Source organism: Lonchura striata, chromosome 3 (genome assembly GCF_050655825.1).
Source record: "Lonchura striata isolate lonStrDom1 chromosome 3, ASM5065582v1, whole genome shotgun sequence".
Classification (NCBI taxonomy): domain Eukaryota; kingdom Metazoa; phylum Chordata; class Aves; order Passeriformes; family Estrildidae; genus Lonchura; species Lonchura striata.
Genome location: NC_140705.1, coordinates 96,595,321 through 96,615,420, shown reverse-complemented (window position 1 = coordinate 96,615,420; position 20,100 = coordinate 96,595,321). Strand labels below are relative to the sequence as shown.

The 20,100-nt window shown below is 48.5% G+C and overlaps 1 protein-coding gene across 2 annotated transcripts in view; it reads left to right on the top strand.

Moving 5' to 3' along the window:
* GALNT14 (polypeptide N-acetylgalactosaminyltransferase 14) overlaps positions 1 to 20,100 on the top strand; it is a 93,316-nt gene that overhangs the window by 13,325 nt on the left and 59,891 nt on the right. For both annotated transcript variants that reach the window (XM_021537019.4, XM_085575873.1), the window contains exon 2: positions 19,929 to 20,098. In XM_021537019.4, the coding sequence (XP_021392694.3) occupies positions 19,929 to 20,098 (170 nt within the window). The remainder of the gene's footprint in view (positions 1 to 19,928; positions 20,099 to 20,100) is intronic.

The window sequence follows — 20,100 nt, the reverse complement described above, 5'->3', positions numbered from 1 at the left end:
TCTTGCCCAAGTCTCCTGCTCATGGAGTCTTCAGCCTCAAACCTCCTGTCTCCAGGAGTGTCTGGCAGGATCTGCCCTGGCACTGCCCTGTCCTTGCAGACTTGTACTGAGAGGGAGTGCAGAAAGTTGTGCTGCTGGTGGGATGATTTTGTTCCCTGTCCCTCGCTCTTGTCCTTCCAGGTTCCCACAGCTGGGTCTCTTGTTGCATGCTGAGCTTGCTGTGTGTCTTGTTCATGCTGGAGCTGCATTGATCGAAGCAGTAAATCAACTGGCTGCTGCTGTGGATATAAGTGATGGCTGTAATGAACCAAGGGGGAGAAGAGGAAAAAAAAAAGGAGGGGCAAACAGAAGGAAAAATTGGGAAGAAAACAGCATACTCAACAATGGATGGGATATGAGATGAAATATTTGCCTCGGCCAAGGCCCCTCAGCAAAGCAGCATGGTCCTAGCAATGGCTGGAGGTGCTGCAAGGGGACCTGCTGGGGGAGGAAAAGGGGGTTTCTGTGCATGCAGAGCTGTGCTGGCTCCCCACCTTCCCCCTACTCTTGCTGGCAGCAGCTAATGGATGGTGGAGATAAGGATGGAAGCCGGTATCTGCCGCGTGGGCTGCACCACAGGGCTGGATAGAGGGCACCAAATGGAGCTAAATCACAGGCCAATTTATAGTCTTGCTGGCTACAGCTATAGGGAAGGTTTTAGATACTATTGTTTGAATGTCTATGCAGCTCTTAAGGTTGCAACCCCTTCATTTGCTTTCTGCCTTAGCTGGGTTTCCTTTTTTTTTGAGTTTTAAAGCATTTTCCTGCTGGTGAAAGGCTGAAAGCCCCCAAGGCTTAAGCCTTCTACTGATTTCAGTAGTTTCTAGGTCTTTGAGCTGGCTGTACTCTGTCTCTGAGCCCTGGCCCGTGCTTCGGGGGTGTAGAAGGAGGTTTGGAGCTGAGTCAGTGGCATCTCCACCTGTGGGTTGTTATCCAGCTGCACAGAGCCTGGTGGCTCCCCATGGGCCACAAACCAGATGTTGTGTGGCAGTGATTTAAAGTCTCTGTCATTTAGAGACAAATCAGTGATAATGAGTCTCTTTTTATAGAGAGGGACTTTGAGGCACGGGAAGATTTAATGGCAGACACTCTGTAAAATTAGGTACTGAGCTAACTTTAGCAGAATCTTGTCCAAATGAACTAAAAATGAGCTAAATTCAGCTAAAAATCATTGGAGAATTGTCAGTCTGGATGGAGGAAAAGCAGAAATTGAAGGGGAAACTGAGGTGTTAGTAGCACTGATGCAGTTGTAACACCAGTTGGTAGTTCAGGAACGTGCCCCAGCCTTGGGTATGCTGCTGAGTTTTGGGCGTCTCATTGGGATGGGTCCTGGGTTGGAAGAAATGAAGGTGGATGATGGGACGCTATTTGCAGGGAGATAAGTGTAACTGCCTTGTGGACCTCACTGCTGCCAGGCTTTTGTAGCTTGAAGCACTTGATGGCTGGGAGCAGGACCATTTGATACCTTCATAGTCACCCTCAGCCACAGCTTTTGTAAGAGAAGGAAAAAGAGATGGGGGGGAAAAAACGTGTCTCATGACTCAGGATGGTATCTTGAGGGCAGAAAAATGGGGGAAAGCATCACTCCTAAGGGAGCTGTGTGTAGCTGTCAGTGCAGAGTGGTCTGCACCTTCCTGCTGTGTGTTGTAGGCAAGGTGCCTTGTCGGATGGGTCAGGAATGATTCATTTTCTAAGGAAGGGTATGGAGGAGAAACAGGGCTATTGTAGTCTTGTGCCCTTGGAAGTGAAATACGAGGAAGGAGAGCTGAAGAAAAGCTTCTGAAGTGTCTGAAGGAGGAGGTGAAAGAGGGTAAGATGAAATCCAATTCTGTCAGCCTGGCTGTTGGCCAGGAGGATGTGGTGAACTTCTGCTGTGTGCCTTGGGATCTGTCATGACCAGGAGCACTTAGGAGCTATTCTTCCTCCAGCAGAGCTACATCCTTCTGCAGATGTTAAGTTGACAGAAACAAGATGGATTGTTGCAGAAGTACAAAGGACTTGGATGTACATTTTTCCCTCTATCCCAATTTATGTTTGAGATAGTTGTAAGCCCCATGGAAAATTATCCCTGGTAGAGGATCTGCCAGGGTGATGTGCTAGTGGCTTTCTGGCTTTTGGCTTTTCCCAGAGACAATTCCAGTGGACTAACCAAGGGTGTCAGTGTTACTGGCCAGCAGTGGTGGAGCCAGTCCATGGGATCCCCATCTCCTCCTCCATTATCTAGAAAGCTTATGGATCAGGAGGGACTAGAGTTGTGGTTTTGTGGATTGTGCATGCTGGAGCTGGCTCTTATCTGCCCAGCTTTTTTCAGCCCTTAGAGCTGGCAGAGTCATTTTAGCTGAGTAATTTTTTCTGAATGGTGCAGAGTCAGGAGGGCACGTGCCAGGGGAAGCCGTGTGGAAGCATCCCTGCCTGCAGCAGTGGGGCTGGGGGCCACAAAGAGGAGCCTAAAGCAAACCCCAGAGCCTGCACTCCTAGGAGGAATGAGAAGGGAATGCAGAGCTGTGCCGAGTAGTGCAGGGGTTTGCTCAGCATTCCCAGTTGACTTCTGGGACAGGAATTACTCTGAGGTTTTTAGGAAAGTGGTCTTGGGAGAAATATGTAGAGGGAGAAATACAAATAACCTCTTAGTTTGCAGACTGTTCTGATAAACTGATATGTTCAGGAGTGACAAACAGGTCGTGCAGTTTTTGTGCTTCCTCCGGAAAAAAACAACCCCTAAATCCCAAAACCCACACCCTTGCCATTTAATGTGGTGGGTAGGGCAAGGAAGAAATACCTCTCTCTGTTTCATTCACTTTCATCAAATATGTTATCAAGGAAGCATTGTTTAGTTGAGGAGTTTATTTCTCCTTTCTGGAAACACTCCCCTGACAGCAGTCCCTGTGCTGGCTGGGCAGACCCTGGCAGAGGGTTTGGCAGTGCTGGCAGTGTTCTGCATGTGGGTGAATGTGACACACGGTTTCACTGCACCTGTGCTGGGCAGGATGGGCTTTTGTCCCATCCTGACCTTGATCTTAGTTTTCCTCTTGCAGCTCCAGTGTGCCTAGCAGGAATGTGGGGCAGCTGGGACAGCTCTCACAAGCCAGTGTAGTTTTTTTGGGTTTGTGGGTAATAATGAGCTGCCATGGGAAATAGCAGTTTCTTTTAAAGCAATCTTCTCTATGAAAGTCCCCTTGAATTTAATGAAGACTTAGAAAGTTGTTCCTGCAGTTTTTACGCTGGCATATAGATATCCATAAAAGAGCCCTCCCGTAAATGGAACAGAAAGGAAACCATTCATTTTAGCGTCTGTGCATTTATGGATTGATTTTTACAGAATCCTATTAGTTTCACTGCCAGTAAATGGCATGAGGACTCTATTTCAAACCAGACAATGTCAAGATATAGAGGTGGGCATTAAATATCATCCCACCTGTTGCTGTTCAGCTATGCTGCTTGTGTCTGAGCAGAATGTAATGGCAGAGGCCAGGAATTCCAAGTCAATCTCTTCCAGCTCTTTGCTTTGTAAAATCATTAGGAGCCACGATAACGTAAGAGACTGGCATTACACTGGTTCAACAGCCCTTTAAATACATCCGATCATTTTTGTGCAATGCTTTCTTAAAAGCAAAGGAATACTCTCCTGTAGCTGTTCGTGGTGCTGCTTTTGAGAAAAGAATGATTTATGATGCTTCTCTTAAATAAACAAATTAGATACAATGAAAAAGACCTAAAACCCCATAAACCACAGACTACTACTCTTCCCCAAAATGCAGACAATTTCTAGATTTTTTTTTTCCTCCCTCTCTGTCAGGTAAAGGACAGAATATTCTCTCCCAGCCCAGAGAGCTGCTGACAGCCTGGCTCTACCTGTCCATTTTACACTCTTCCTTCATGTGTTGTTTGAGCTGCTGACAGTCAGATGGTTTCATAAACAGCCACCTCTCTGGGCCAAGGGTAGCTCACCTTCCAGTGTCATTACCCAGCTCTCAGATTATTACAAATGAAAACATGCTATTAGTGTAATTTCCATTTCCCCCCTCCCTGTTTAAGCTCTCTGCTTTGTGCATCCCACTTGATATTTGGCATTGTGATTTTGTTGGTGGGTGGTTTTACACTTTAATTTCAGTTCCAGCTGCATTTGGTTTGCAGAATGTGGGGACTTTGCAATTAAAACCAAAACTGAGCTGTGCACATTGAAGCAAGGCAGGAAAAGCAAGAGGCTGACACTTTGAGTGTGGCACAGCAAATGGGAGACATTGCTTAGCCACAGCCATGTCAGTCTCCTGCTTGGCCAGAGCAAATCTGGGATGCCTTACTGGACTGTTTGGAAAAGGCAAAGTAATGTGGAAGTCATACATGTCTATATCCATATGTGTATTTTTCTATGTATAGGTTTTCTGTAGCTGAGAGGGAAGAGGTTGTTGCCAAGATCAGTGGTGTAGCCTCAGATGCCATGTGCTATTTAGGGAGTTGATGCTGCTGGTTCTCAGCCATCTGATCACAGATACAAAAAATGTGCTTTGGAGTTGTTTCTCCTGTTTTACCTTTGTGGGCTGACCAGGTCAGCCAAGCTCTGGTGCTGTTGTTGCATGGAGACTAGGACGATGTCACTTCAGAAAGAGAAAATGACCTTTTTGAGGGTCAGAAAAAAAGAAAAGGATGTTAATAAAAGAGAGCCTGACCCTAAGCTTATCGTCTTCCTGGCTGTTAGTCTTCTGCTCACATCCTTTGTCCGCTGTGTCTTGCAGGCTGTGGAAGTAGAGACCTGTCGGGATGGACACTGGTGCCCCAAATCCCTGCTGTCCACCACAGCTGCCAGCACAGCCTTGCCAGGAGTGTTTTCCTGCCTCAGTGTTGGGGAGTGGCTTCTAGGGTTGGAAGAACATGTGGCTCCTTCCTCCCTGAGCAGTCTTGGGCTTCCCCAGCTGAGTGAGCACAGAGCTCAGCTGCTCTGCCTGTGGGCTGGTGAGACCTGTGGTGAGCCAGCTCAGCTCTGAGCTCCCAAAAGTGCTGCAGATGCTTTGAACTTGCCCTTTTTGATGTGTGTAATTTCTGAGTGCAGCAGATGCTGGGAGCTGTGTTTGGTGCGAGTTTGTGCCAGGGCACCTTTAAATTGCAGGGCTGAGTTCCTGGCAATAATAGTATTTGGCTGTAACATCTGTAGCCTAAATTTCATCCTGTCCCAAGGCTTCTGAGACTAGCTGGAGCTGGATTTTTGAAATTAAATTAATTTTTTTTTTTAAGCTTGAATTGGACTGTTCCCAAAAAGCTGCCACATACACCTGCAGCTCTGGGATAGCCCAGCAAATGGGCTAACAGCTTATAGCATATTCCCAGCAGGTTTACATCCCATGGAGAATTTCAGGGTCTCTGTGGGCCAAGCAGTCACTGTTCCATACTTCTGTTGTCCCAGCAGGACATAGGGAAAGGATGGGGAGGCCTGGGTGAGGCTGTGCTGTGCTCTGGAGGTACGGGGCAGGACACCTGCACTCAAGTCACTGCTCAGTGCTTCCCAGTGGGAGGCCTGGGAATGTGGCCTAGAAGCATGGCAAAAGCTTACTTTGCCACTTACTTTACCCACTCTGATGGTGAAAAGCAGCTCCCTGGGTAAGGCTGTAATGAAAGTTTTGCTCAAAGCAGGGCTAAAATCCCATTTCTTTTGCCCTTTAATTATTTGATTTATTTTCTATATTTAACATGCTTGTTCTTCATGAGTCAACTGAATTTTCATTTTTTTTTTTTTTTTTTTTCCTCAAATATTTATCTGTGTTGGCAGAGGGAACATTTTAAAATGAGCTTCTCAGAACTTGCCCTAGATGCCCTAGTGTTTCTTCTGGCTGCTTCTGCTACGGAGTGGTTACTTGCTCCACATTTCCCACCTTTTCCCTGCTGCTTCCAGTGCAGATAAAATGTTAAATCAAAACACAACAAAGAATTTTAATTTTATTCCTCATCTTCACCACTTGGGAAATAAAAGGCTGGTGGGCTTAGCCTGTTGCTGGCAGCTGAGCCCTGCTCCAGTAGTGTTGGCTGCCCATTCCTATTTGGCATCGCTGAAGCTGGGCAGGAGTGAGGGATAAGCCACAGTGAGCCTGCTGGAGCTCAGCTGTGACATGTGAAATAGCAGAGCCCCTGACAAACACCCTGTGGAGGGGAAAACCATCTTGTCCTGGTGTACTAGGATGATGGTGCCTTTAGCAGCCTGGATTTGTATTTTAGAATAAGGAGGCTTTTGCTGCTTTTCTTTTTGTAGTCCTGTTTAAGTAGGGAGGCAGAGTACAGGACTGTTGAACAGCCTTTCCTGGGTAACTTGGGAGGACAAGCAGGGTGCTGCCATGGGAATTGACAGCAGTCCTGCCTGATTTTGCTCCCTGCCATGTTGGAGAGCTGGAAGTGGTGCAGAGGGGGGACACAAGGGGATGGCTTCTCTGCAAGAAGTAGCCTTAGGCTGCTCAGTCTGGCATGGAGGGTGGGGGTTTGTGTTGCAGATCTGGAAAGTCATTAATGGCAGACAAATGGTGGATAGGAAATAGCTCCAGCCTCTTTCTGGACAAAATCTGGGATTGTCAAAGAAAGCTGGCAGGGGCAGGTTCAGTGTGCTGGGACGCAAGGTGCTTGTGGAGCCCATGCAACAGCATTTTCTGGGTGCTGAAAACCTGGCTGGGTTCAGCAGTAACTGGACAAAATGCATGGGAAAAAGGTCCAGATGGCTGTTAAATGAGATCTTCTTTTTCCCCTGCTCCTCTGAACACCACCTTCCTCAGCTCAGCAGTTTTGGAGCTGGGTGATCCAGCTGGATCCAGCTGAGCCCCCTGCCAGTGCAGGCAGCTGGGCAGATGTTCCTGTGCCTATCTAGGACAGGGAGGAGGCTGCATCCCTGCCGGGGCTGCTGTGCATCCCGCTCAGGAGCTTAAAGCAGTGCTTCCCAGGGCCAGAGCACAGCACAGACCATTAGTCTTGCTGAGTACAGCTATGATTGTGCTTAGCACTGCCTTCCTATCTCTCCTGGCTGAACTGTAGAGCACTTTGCAATGATTAATTCAGCATGAAACTCTTAAGTGAGCATTATTGCCCCGTGTTAAAGCAGACATAAAGGTCTCTGGCAGACCAGGAGCAGAAACTCTCTGCCATACAGACGTTCACCAGCCTGGCAGTCTGTAGCCACCAATACATCCCACTGGCCTTCTTTTGTCTCAGCACTTTTTTAGGTCCATTTTGTTGCCCTTGAGAGGTTGTTCCTTTTGCTGCAAAAAAAAAGGGGGATGGATTCAGATGCTGAGCTGTACCTAGCAGTTCGGGATTAAAACTCTCTTTGACTGCCTAGATGAAAAGTCTTGGCTTGTGTAACTGGTTATTTCTGGTGCATCTCTCCAGGCGTCTGCCTTGATGTGGGCAGCAGCAGCAGCAGCATATGCTGCCGGCTGCGGAGGGACCAGTGCTGTCACCATCTGTGTGCAGGCTGGCTGGGGCAGTGGCAGGCATTGTTGCTGGGGCTCTGTGTCCCTGCCTTTCCCAGGGCCGTGCATGAGCCAGGGGCAGGTCATCCAGCTCAGTGCCTGTGGTGCTGTGTCCAGAGCTCTTCACATCTCGTGAGAGTTTTTTCTTCTTCGGGGTATAGCAAGGGTATAAAGATTATGAGAGCTCTCAGCTGGAGCTTGTGCTCTGAAGGTGCCTTTACAACAGTAAATCAAATACAAAAGCAGTCAGGTGGGTTTTTTTACAGCCATCAGGACCGGTGCTGGTTGAGATGCCTTATACACAGCTGATAGGACCTCTAAACTGGCTGATGTGTTTTCGGGAAAGATCATGGAGTAGCATGTCTGCTGCTTGGCACATCTTCTCTATCCACATGGTTTCTGCTCTTCCCTGAGGTAGTGTGGCTTTTGCTTGCTCCAGCATGCCTCTCAAAGACTGAGTGTACCCCCAGGCATCTTCTCCCTTTCATTTGAAGACATACTGGTGCCAAGGGTTGGGGTAGTGAGGGGAGACAGAGACAGGCCTAGCCTGGAAGAGAAGAGCTACTAGAGTGTGTAGGAGAGGATAAGGATGGAAAAAGATCTATGAGAAAAAACAAATCCAGTTGATGCCTAACATTAAGAGAAGCAGCATCACCAATGTGGGCCTTGCCTTGTGCTTTCAGGACCATCCAGACAGCAGAAGGTTGTGTTTTGTCTCTGGTTACACAGGCCCAGCAGGGGTGGTGTGAGACACTTCCCTCCAGCGGCATGAGCCTCCTTTGCAGTCCCCTGGTTTCCACCAGGAAGCCCAGCTGGAGACATGGTTCCCTCAGCAAGGAGATGTAGCTGTGGCCCAATAGGCACTGTATCCAAAACTGCGGGCAGAGAAACTGCATTAGCCAGGTCTCAGCCATATCCCTCTTTTCCTTGCCTGCCTGGCCAGAGTTTGCCAGCATCTTATTTCCCTCTGGCTGGAAAGACTGGCTCCTCGTTTCCTTGCAGCTACTGCCAGCAGCAAGCGCGACCTCATTTGTATTATCCTGTGTCTGATCCTTAATGCAGCTCTGCAGGCAAGGGGAGTGTGTTGCTGCTGGAGCAAGAGGGATCAAAGGCGTGTGGGTTGGGATGTGGCCCAGATGGGTGATGGCGCTGCCTAAATGTGGGTCCAGCCTCTGCTCTCCACTATTTGTGTCACATGAGGGACTTCCCTCCCTTCCCACGACTTTCTAAGAGCAGGGAGCTTTGCCTTCAGCAGATAGTGCACAGCTGCTAGTGGAGCCGATGTGTCCAGCCAAGATGAGATGCTCTCCATAGAAGTGAGTGTGGAGCTGTTCCAGAACTGACTCTTTGGGTTTGGAGGTCCTGGAGGTGTTGCCTATCAACTTGTTTCTGGTAGCTGGGGGAAAGCCTTTTGTGGTGACACCTCTGTGCTGCCTAGGCCAGTAAGGGGAACATGTGTTGTCTTGCCACCCAGCTGTGCTGCAAGGAGCTGTGCTGTGCCCACAACCATTGCCACTGTCTAAGCCTGTTGCTGCCAAAACATCAAGACCCAAGAGATTTAGGGCAGCTTATTTCTGCCTGGATTTGAGCTTTGCTGCTGGCTTGTATTGGGATTGCTCTGCTTGCCCAAATGCATCTTGTGACAAAACATCATCTACAGGACTGCCCTGGTGTCTGCATGAAAGGGGATGAGGTTTGGAGGTTTGAGACACTGAGGTATCTGGCAGGGCTTCCTGCTTCCACAGTGTGTGGAATTGTGGAGCTTAATGGGTGCATGCCATGAGCTGTACTGCCTGGGTGGAGGAAATCTCTTCCTGTATCAGACAAGGGGACTGGTCCAAGCCCAAGCAGAAGCTGCTCACCAGGACTTCCATACTGTGTTTTCATGACTGAGGACTTCTAAAATGCTCTTTTCCTTATTGCAGTGAAACGTATGTTTGTATGTGAGAAAGACAATCAGTGCCAAATGCAGATTTTTTTTTTTTTAGGATAATAAGAGCAAAGCTTGGTGTTGGTTTCTGGTTTCCATCCAGATCCCCATGCTCTTGGATGTTTTGAGTTTGCTGCATCAGGAGACTTAGCATGGGTTTGGTTTTTATAATATCCGTGCTGCAACTTCTGTGCCCAGACATGGCTCTGCTCAGGGTTTTCCCATGCAAGCAGCAGGGCTGTGCTGCTGGAGGATGGCCAGAGCCTGGAGATCTGCCTGGCCAGGCCACACCAGCCACGTCCTGCTTCTGTTTTTTCCCATCCCCAGCCAAGCCTGCATCAATCCAAGGCACAGCACTTGAGGCTCCTGCAGCGCTTTTGCTCATGGCTGGCCGGAACCCACAGTCCTTCCCCAGCAGGCTTGATTATTTTCAAACTTGCTATATCTTCCTAGGGTGCATTTCTCACTAGCCAACACTGACTTTTTTATTTCTATTACTGAGCTGAGATAGAGGAATGCTGGGCTGACACATATGCTCTAAATTATGCTGCTGTATCTCCGGTGCTGTCAGTCATAGTGTACCCAGGCCGAGGATCTTGCAGACACTCCAGCAGCAGGTACCTAAGGATCAAAGGTTTAGATCTGTTCTTGCTGTCACAAATGTTTTATACCTAGTTTCTCCTTGAGGGGAGTTGGGGGGAGGATGGGCTGGTACATCTGAGGAGTACACGCACCCTGGGGCATCGTTGCTGTGACCTGAACTTCATCTCCCTGCGCCTGTGTGTTGAGGACCAGCTGTGGGCTACAGAAACACCTTCCTCTGCAAAATGTGTTTGTTGAGATGAGGACATGGGTCACCAGTACTTTTTGACAGGGGGATGGTGTCTGACAGGCGGGCACTGGCAGCTCCTGAGCTCCAGCTGAGCCCTGAGAGTTTGCCCTGTAGGTCAGTACCCCACAGTCTCTGCTGCCCCTGCATCACATGTGTTAGGGCAGCTCTCATGTTTTCTGGTGATGCTTTTAAATCTATTGGAGAAGGTGAGCTTTCACCAGGAATTTCTCCACTGCTACCACAATAGCTGCTTGACATGGTCTGGACTGGGCTAGGCTGTAGCACATCACTGCACAGTGGCCATATGGCAGAATGGCTCTCTGCAAAGGCTCGGGGCATTTTGGTTAGTCACCAGCAAGGGTTTTCCTCTGCTCTTCCCATTCTGCTAAGAGTGAGAGGTGGGAAAAGGGAAAAAAAGCCCTTGTACTGGAACTGCTCAGCACAAGCCATGCTTCCACCCAGTGGGAGCCTTGTAACTTAACTGTAGGAGCAGGGAAGCTGAGGCATGGTTGGAGGGAGTCCAGGGCTTTTCCAGAACCAGAAATCAAGTGCAGAAGTGGGGAGTTTGGTCTGACAGCATTTCTTGTTCTTGCTGAGCTCCTTCCTTGGAGCAGGTCATGCCTTGGTGCTGTCTTGGTGCATCTCTGCTCCCCAAAGCAGTTAGCTGTCAGAGGGAAGGGGAAGGGTGAAGCTGGTGGCTTCTTAAAGGCAGCTAAAGCCACTCATGTAACTATCCTGTGTATTTGAAATTATTGTATTTTTGTTTAATATCTATTTTTATGTTATATGTGGGTTTTTATAACCTTTCCCTCCCTTGGAGACACTTCACATTCATATGCTGCTGTTACTTATCACCCCTCTTGTTGCTGCCTGCCTTGGAAAGGTGGCTGCTCAGGGAAGGATAGTAGCATTAGTTTCTAAAGCTGTGTAAATATCCTCATGGAAGCAATTACCAGATAGATTACCCCTAGCTTTGCTGCTGTGAAAAGGCCATGTTGGGTCAAGGATGCTGACTATATTAACAGCATGATCCCTTCCTTCTTGGGAGGAGTGTTTGGGATTAACCTCCTGATTTTTAAAGGGCTGGGTTCAAAGCAGGACCCTCAGAGCAAGGATCTGCTTGGCTGGCTCCTTTATTCTTCCCTCCCTGTTCCCTTTTCCCTTTCCTTTCCCCTGATGTGCCCTGTCCTGGGCTGTCCTCTGGCATGCAGGAGCCACAGCTCCACGGGGAATGAGAAGACCTTCCCTGACCTCTGAGATGTTCCAGCTCTTGGTTTGGTAGGATTTTGGCTGTTATGCAGGAGGAGGAGCAAAGCTCAGCTGGAGACGGAGTACAGCTATGGGCTCCTAAGTACTAAATCATCTGCTGCTCCTGCTGAAGCCTGGGAAGGCTGGCTCGACCTTCATGGCTGGGAAGCAGCTCGTGTCTGTCCTGAAAGGCACAGAAGGAAAACAAAACATTGTCTGTCCATGTAGGAACTCCCTTTTGCCACTTTATTTACCCACCATTGCTCTGGGCTCTCCTCTATATATTTCACCTCTTGTGATCCTGGGGATGTGCTGAACCTGGCTGATGGGGGGGCACACATGGGGTGTTGCCTTAATTTCTTTCCCAGTTAGTGCCCTTTGTAATTGCTGATGACCTTTGGGGATCAGCTCCTGCACTCACCCACACACCAGCCATGCAGCTAGCAGAGGATGGCACTGAGTGGGGCAGAGGGCTGGGGAGGGGCTGCCTCTGGGGCACCAGTTAATGTGGCTCCATGGCCCCCGAGATGCTCTTTGGCATCTCCTGGCACCCTGGTGAGCCCAGAGAGGGTTGCTAGGGGATCCCCTTTGGCAAGGGGCAAAGGCATTTTTGGGAATTAGCAGGTGGAGAATGATGGAGAGAGCCCAGGGGAGGTGTGTGTATCCGACTGCTGATGGGGGTGGCAGTGGCAGTACTGGTGAGGGACTGCTCCCATCAGCTCAGGGAATTTGGCTTGGGAATTGATGCTCAACTCATTGTGGGGCTGCTGCCAGTCCAGATGTTTTTCACTTATTTTGGGTTTTTAAAACCTGAAATCTTAAAAAATAAGTGAAAGCAGAGACTCTTAAAATGTATTTTGTCTGGTTTGCCATCTAGAATTACTGTTTGTAAACCCATTAGAAGAGTTCACAGTTGCCGTGGACTTGGACTGGCATTGCTCATCCTTGGGGCTGTGGGAAAACCCAGAAGACCTTTTTTGGAGAGAAACTTGGGGAGACTGATGCAGCCCAAGCACAAGCAGTTGAACTGAGAAGTCCTGCAGCATCCCAGGAAAGCTGTGGTCAGGCGTAGGAGGAAATGACCAAAAATCCTCTCCATCCTTCAGCTTGACTCCCAGCACAGACAGAGCTGGGTCTTCTCTTTTGTCCAGTCAGCAGCTTGGTTTGTGCTGACCTCCTAAATATTCAGCTCATTATACACTCTAACATATAAATAAAACAGAAGCAGGCAGCAATATTCTCCAGGAGGATATAATCGGCTTCCTTTCCTTTTTAATTATGCAGGATTTGTCTCCATGTGTCAGGCTATCCTATGGGTTAATTTATAATTTTAAAGAGTTAAGATCTGTGTTCTTTATGTAGTGAGACTCTTATGAACACACCTGATTTTGGGGGTCCAAGATGAAAGAACATCTTTCTAGGTGGAGAAATGCAAGGAATTTTGTTATTGGATGTTGTTTCTAGAGGTCAGTGGCTGGATCCTGCATTCTTTTCCATCATCACAGAGAGGTACAAGGTTCTTCACGATGCTGGAGATGGTGAGGGTCACCATGGGAATTCCTGGGCTCTGTCTGGGGTGTGTGATGCTGGCTGGCTGCTAGCATGCATTGCCTGTCCCTCTGTAGAGACAGGATGGTGGCCTGGTGCTACAGCCAGTGGATAGGAGCATTGTCCACATATGGAGCTCTAGCTCTGGCTGCCTGTGGGAGTTGTGGATATATTTTAACCTGGCACCACTGCCAGTGCAGCAGTTGCTTGCTGATAAGTGTGGTGTGAACTGTGAGCTGACTTGTTTTCTCCTAAGGGAAGCCCTTGAAACAAAATTTGGCTTTTCATCAAAGCAATGAATCTGTCATCTTCCCCTCTATGCAGCTTGGAGTCCCCTGCTCCTGATTTGTGAATAAATTCCCCATTTTGGTGACTGCCCCGGCCATCAATTTTAAAATTAAAGCTTTGGTGCCCTTACTGGAAAAAGATCAGTAATTCTCCAGTGGCTTTTCATGCTGTTATATTAGGCTAGAGACTTGAGCATATTTAAGCCTCTGGAGGGTGTTTCAGACCATGTATAATGCTTACCACAGATGCAAACAATAAGATACACAAATTGCTGGTTCTATCTGTGATTGACTTAATGGCAGCCCAGATTCCTTAGCCCTGGGTCAGCTGCTTGCACTGACTCGGTGGCCAACAACCTGTGCTGATGCTGGTTGAGTGTAGGGACAATTGGAGGATGATGCTGAAGAGCCTTCTCCAAGACCTTGAGGGGCATGTTTCCATCCAGGCTGAAGCTGCAGCTGTACTTAGTGAGGGTCAAGTCTTCATCCAGTTCCTGAAGGTCACATCTTTTTCCATGGCCCCTTTCCAGCCTTTGTCACTCTTGTTGCCTGATGCAGCAGGTGCCTTGATTGCCTAAATGTGTGTGGGCACCAAAGGAGAGATCCAGGCTGTGCCCACGCAGGAGGTAGTGGGCAGAAAAGGTGTGGACAGTGTGGTCTTGGCCTCAGGGCCAAGTGAGAAAGTGGAACACTGAAAGGTCCTCAAGGACTCGTGCTCCCTGCTGAGCCAGCAGAGGAGGAGGAGATACTCCATAATTTGAAGACGGAGCAGAATGCCTGTGGATGTGCATGAGCAGGAAAGGGTCAGTGGCAATGAGAAGCTTGATGGTGAATGTTCAAAGCTTCTCCAGGGACCCCAGCTGCAGGGCAGGCTTTGCTGGAGAAGTGCTTTGCTTTAATTAGGTATCTGTATTAATATTTTATTTGATTTTTCTTTTGTTTTGTTCTTAGTTCCCCCAAAGTGGGGTCATTACAGACTCAGATCAGAAGCTTTTCTTTGAGAGACAAAAAAAATTACCTCCAAGCAGGGGGAGGTGCTGGTCTTCCTTGGAGCAGGGTGGGATCCTGGATCTGCTGCATGTCTCCATGGGGTCGCTGAGGAGCTGCCACCAAGGTTCTCATGCATGTTGTACTCGGGTACCGGTGCAGGAGGAAGAGGAGTTTCACAGCCCTCAAATAAATGAGCTGGAGCTATAATCTCCGTGGGTCAGAAAACTAATTAGGGCAGATCATGGTCAGGCCCTGAGCTACCTCCATTCCAAGTGTGTGATTTGTGTCAGCACAAAGCAGGGCCACTGAGCCAGTGAAGCACGTAAGCAAGTACTTAACTTCAAGCATTTCTGTCGCTTCCTACAAATGCCTGCAGTCACTTAAGTTTGTATTTATACAAAGTGCTTGATTGTCTTAGGGATTGTGCAGTTTGGGGAAGGAGGGTAAGAGGAAAGAGGTGACTTCCAGGGTTGGTGTGAATTTGATGCTGAATGGTACCTGATGCACTGGAGGATGTGATGCAGGATGAGTACAAAGCCTGTTTTCCAAAGACCTACAGCCTACTTTTGCTACCACCACATCCTTTTTGGATGGAACAGAGACTGGCTGTGGTGCTGCCTGTCTCCCCCTTGTATCCTAGGCCATCAGGATGCACAGCACTGCTCGCTCAGGGCTAATCCGAGGCACTGGGCTCTGGGGTTGAGAAAACTACACCAAAACTTGATTGCAGGATCTTGTGCCTCACTGCTCCATCTGGGTTATTCAAGGATGTGGATGAAGGCAGTCTGACACTGTCCCACTTCTTTTCCCTCTGATGCTGCTGACCCTCTTAAGTGCATATGCTGGCACCGGGGGACAAGGAGGGATGAGCCCTATCCTGTTTGAAGTATTATAATCCTTTCAGATGGCATTAATGCCTGGGCCAGCAGCAGCTCTATAATTGAACCTCCTGTTTGCAGGGGCCCTGCGCTTCAGTGAGACTTCTAAATCTCATTTGTATAATGCCTGGTTGCAATTCCTGCTGAAAGATTGCCCTCTGCCTCCAGTGCCCCTGAGCCTGCTGAGCACAAGGATGTCCTCGCTGGCAGAGGAGTGACACAGCGTGACCAGGCAGCAGCGTGCTGCCTAGCATCTGAGTTTCCAGAGTTTTCACGTGTTCATTGGACCTTGTGATAGGCTGATGGAATTTTTAATTTCTCCCTCCCCTCCTGTTTTTTAATGCCTGAGTCCCAGGGAATGGGCTCAGTGGCAAGTGCTCAGTCAGGTGTTACGTAGGGATGAGATTTTTCAGGGAAAGCTAGGTTTGAGGGGAATCAACATTTGGCTTTTGCCAGACTCCTTTGGGGTCATCTTTGTACCTGCACAGGCAAAACCTTTTTTTCTGGCCAAATGGGTTCCCTGGAAAACCCTGTCAACTCTGCCAGCCCTCTGGGCTGGCTTGGGTTTGCTGCCTCTTGAAAGGATGCTCATGGCACTGGTCCAATTCACTCTGGTCTGAAGGCAGAACCCAGCAGCCCCAAAAGGAAAATGACTCTTATTTTAGCAAAGGCTTATTAAGTTCTTTATGTTAAAACAGTGCCACAAAAGAAGAAAGTGAATCAGAATCTCCCTTTGGCTCACACTGCCCACTCCTGGTCTTGCTGGGCAGCTGGAGGCTGGCCCTGAGGGTGGTGTGACCTGCCTGTCCCCAGTCATTGCTGGCTCCTCTTGGAGGCTTTTCACCTGACGTGCCCTTTCAGTGCTGGGCTGCCTCTGGGTGGCCAAAGTGCTGCCACAGCTGCCCGTTCCCTGCCCAGCGTCCAGCCTGGCCTGGCCTCCCATGCCCTGCCGGGGACGCCGCAGGCCCGCAGCAGCCGCAGCCGGCTGGGCTGCTTCTTCCTCCTTCCCGCTCCAGCAATCCCTGCTGTACTGTAATCACACAATTATTATGCCGTTAAAATGTCACATTCACAGAAATCCACATAAACAAGGCATTAGCAGTTGCCAGGAAATTGTAGTTTTACTGCTAATGACCCATTTTCCCCCCGCAGCACCACTTGGTTTTTTCTTAAATATTATTTTTTTCCCTTCTTAGTTTCTTTGGTATTTTTTTGTCTTGTTTTGTTTCTGAGCTGTGATTTAAGAGGCAGATGACAAATTACATCTTTGCACTGAGAGGCTTTTAATCTTTAATGTACAGTTACAGTGAAAAGCTGCCTCTGTGCCTGCTCTGGGCTGTGTGCCCTAAGCCAACGAGGGTGATGGGTGGTTTTGGAGGAGGTGCCTTTAGTGGGTCATATTTTGGGGGGTGCTTTACTGAAATGGCAGAGAAAGCTCTTGGTGAAGCCTGCGCTTGGCTGAGTGCTGGTGTGAGATGGAAGCTTCTCTCCACAATAAGTTTTGTCCCTTTCTTTTTGTGGGTGTCCCTCTCCTTGACCACCCCTGTGTACTCCCCTGTGTGGTGTTGGAAGAGGCAGCACTTGTTTGCCAAGAGCAGACAGCCACCACTTGGTTATATTTTTCTTTTCTTTCCTTCTGTTCATTGAGTGGCTCTAACTCTTTTAAGCGTTGACTGTGTTTCCTATAATTATTACCAGTCATTAAACTGCTGTGTTGAAAGAGAAATTACCTAATTCCAAAAAAAAAAAAGAAAATTTATTACTAGTACGTGAGAGAAAATGTATAGCAAACTTGAAGAGATGAGCCCTGTAGAAGATAAATAGAAAGGCAAGTGGAGTATTGACTTGATCCCTTTCTAGTGCAGGGTAATTTGGCCTCTAAAGTGAGTTAGATCATAATAAATTAAATTTAGATTTCTGCACATCAGTTAAATAACTCCCAAGACAGAATTCTGGTGTGAGGAAGAGGTGATAATACATTGTGGAAATATTAGAATGAAGACCTTATCTGGTAACCTGTAACCAATGTGCTCTCCCTGGGTGAGCACAGGGATTTCTCCTGATGCTTTATCTCTCATTGACTGTCTCGGATCAGGTGCAGGTGAGAAACAGGTGAGTCCCTGTGTGCAGGTTGGTGAGGTCTCCTGTCTCCTGCTGCTTGCACAGCTGGGAGCTTTTCATGCCTTCCTCTCCTGCTTTGAGCAGCTGTGTTTTGCAGAGGTCACTGTGCACCTGTGTCTGAGCTGAGCATTCTGCTCCAATTTCAGTTACCCTTTTAGGGAGGCTTGGGATGGAAAGAACACCCAGAAGATTTGGGTGGGTGATGTAGATCAAAAGCAAATGACCGACCCCCAGTATCTACCTCTGGCTGAGAAAGTGAACCCAATCCCTGGTCTTGTTTTGTGGCCAGATAGGGATTAAAATAACTCTTTAATCTCTGGCATCTAGTTACTGTAAATCTCAGGTGTTTACTTAATTACCCAATATTTAGTACCCATCCCACTGATAGCTTTCCTCAGCCCAAAAAGGAGAACCTGGGTGAATCAAGGTGGGCTGGTGTCTCTCAGGTGGAGATTGCACAGGAATATTAATTAGTCACTGCAGAGTAAACCAGGAATGCAACCCTGGAATGCAAGGTATATCCAGAGCAGGATGAGAGGTGAATGCTGTGGGGTAAGGTAATTGTCCATTTACTGCTGGGACCCCACCCCTGATAACAGCACATTAGTGGAATTAGATGGATGCTGGGAAAATGCCATCCCAGACCCTGGAGGACCCTGCCATATGCCAAACCTTGCTTCTGCTGCCTGGCCAGAGCATTGCTGCCCTTGTAGCAGGTACAGAAGCTCCAGATTTCTTGGGGAAATCCACCAGCCCTCCCACCTGAGCCATCAGATTCTTGCCCAGCTGCACCCTTCTAGCTGATCCAAGGCTGACATCCAACTGACATCACAAAAACCAAAACAACATATATACACACACACACCTTACAGCCTTAAGTGTTGTGTGGCCACTTTTGAAAGCCATCTCTCTTATTAAGTTTGATAAAACCAACTTTTATTTTTCTTCACAGCATTAAAATTTAGGGAGTGCAGTTCTGGTGGTTGTTTCAGCAGCACCAGGCCTCCTGGGGTCATCGTGAAATCTTATAAACATCAGGCTGTCGCTGGCTCCGCGATGCAATCGCCTCACTTTTCCCTGATCTTTTACTGCGGTGCTAAATCATGTTTTGCAAGATGCCTTAGAAAAAACCCAACATAAACAGCATTTATCACCCTGTGCACGTCGGCCCTCCTGAAATTCCGTGGCTGGGTTATGTGCGTCCTCCTCGTAAAACTCCTGCAGGGACCTTACTGGTTTCATAACTTTCTCCCAGCCTTGAATAACTTTATTCCAGTCCTGAATAACTTCCTCTCAGTATGGCTGGTGACTCAGGGGTTTCTTCTGATCTTCTTGCACTGGGGTCGGTGCTGGAGGAGGTTCTGGGTAGGCCATGGGGTCAGGACCGGGGAGGATGGATACAACCCTGTATCTGGAATGCCCTGCATCCCTGGAATTTCTTGGCTCTTGGGAGTGCTCATGTCACTGTAACCCAGAGAAATGTGAGGCATCCTATAGCTGGAGGTGCCTGGCTTGCTTCTGTGATGGTTCACTTGCAGGAGCCAGTGCTCCCTCCTCCCCTTCCTGTGACCACAAAAAAATGCACTGCCAGATGCGAGTAAAATCAATTATGGGATAAAAATCGCCCTTTTCAAAAGCTTCATTTTGCACTATTAGCAGGCAAAATCAGCTTTGAGATGGTGTGAACTGAGGAGGGGAAAAAAAAAAAGAAAAGCAGAAGAAAAGATCAATTATTGGATAAGATCACAATTTTCTTTAGGGCTGAGATGTCTGTAAATGTTTGCATCTCTCAGTGTTACAGGTAGGCTGAGATCAAAGAGGTTGTGCTGCTGTAGCGATGAGATCTTATCGGCTCTGTTTTGTGCTGGCTGCCTCAGATGCTGCCAGAGGATGCTTGAACCCCCGACAGCTTCTGTTGCTCAGGGATGCTTCAACTCCGACAGCACCGAACCATCAAGAAATGCTTAAACTCCCCCAAAGTTGTTGCAGCTCCTGGGTAACCCCAAAATGCAGCTTTTCCATCCTTCTGGAGTGAGGAGGACCACACAGACACGTGCTTTCCTGATGTTCTCCCTGTGGTAGGGGTGAAATCCTCAGTGGGAGACATGTGGTGGCAAAGATGGACTGAAATTGGGTTGGGAGCATGATGGCCCCCTTCTTCCAGGGCCCTGTTGCTGGAGCTGGGGCTAGGATGTGGCTGTGGAAATGCAGGATTACTCCTTTCCTACCTGAAGGGTTATGGGGGCAATGGGTCATGTGATGTAAAATAGCTTTGTTTTTTGCCTGCAGAAAAATGAAAACTCTTACAAAATGTTTGTATGTTTTCTTGAGATGGTGCTGCTTGAGAGGGACATCCACCAGAGACCTGAATTTGGGTTCAAATTAGTCATTTTTATTCAAATTGGAAGCTCTCTTTGACATATTGTTTCAGGACATGAGGACAAAGAATAAACTCTGAAGACCTTACCGGGACTCCTGGTTAGCCTGCTCTTGCAGCACTTGCCCACATTGCAGGGCTGACCGACCTCCGGCGGGCTCGGGAGCACCTCTGGAGCGAGATCAGGCGTCCTCCAGTCTCTGCTGTCTCTAACGGGGCTGACTTTGTGCGCGCAGGAATCGGACGTGGACTGGGACGACCTTTGGGATCAGTTTGAAGAGCGGAGGTACCTGAGTGCCCGGAGGTGGAAGGGCGGCGAGGACCCGTACCGGCTGCATGCCTTTAACCAGCGGGAGAGCGAGAGGATCCCCAGTGACCGCGCTGTCCGCGACACCCGCCATCACAGGT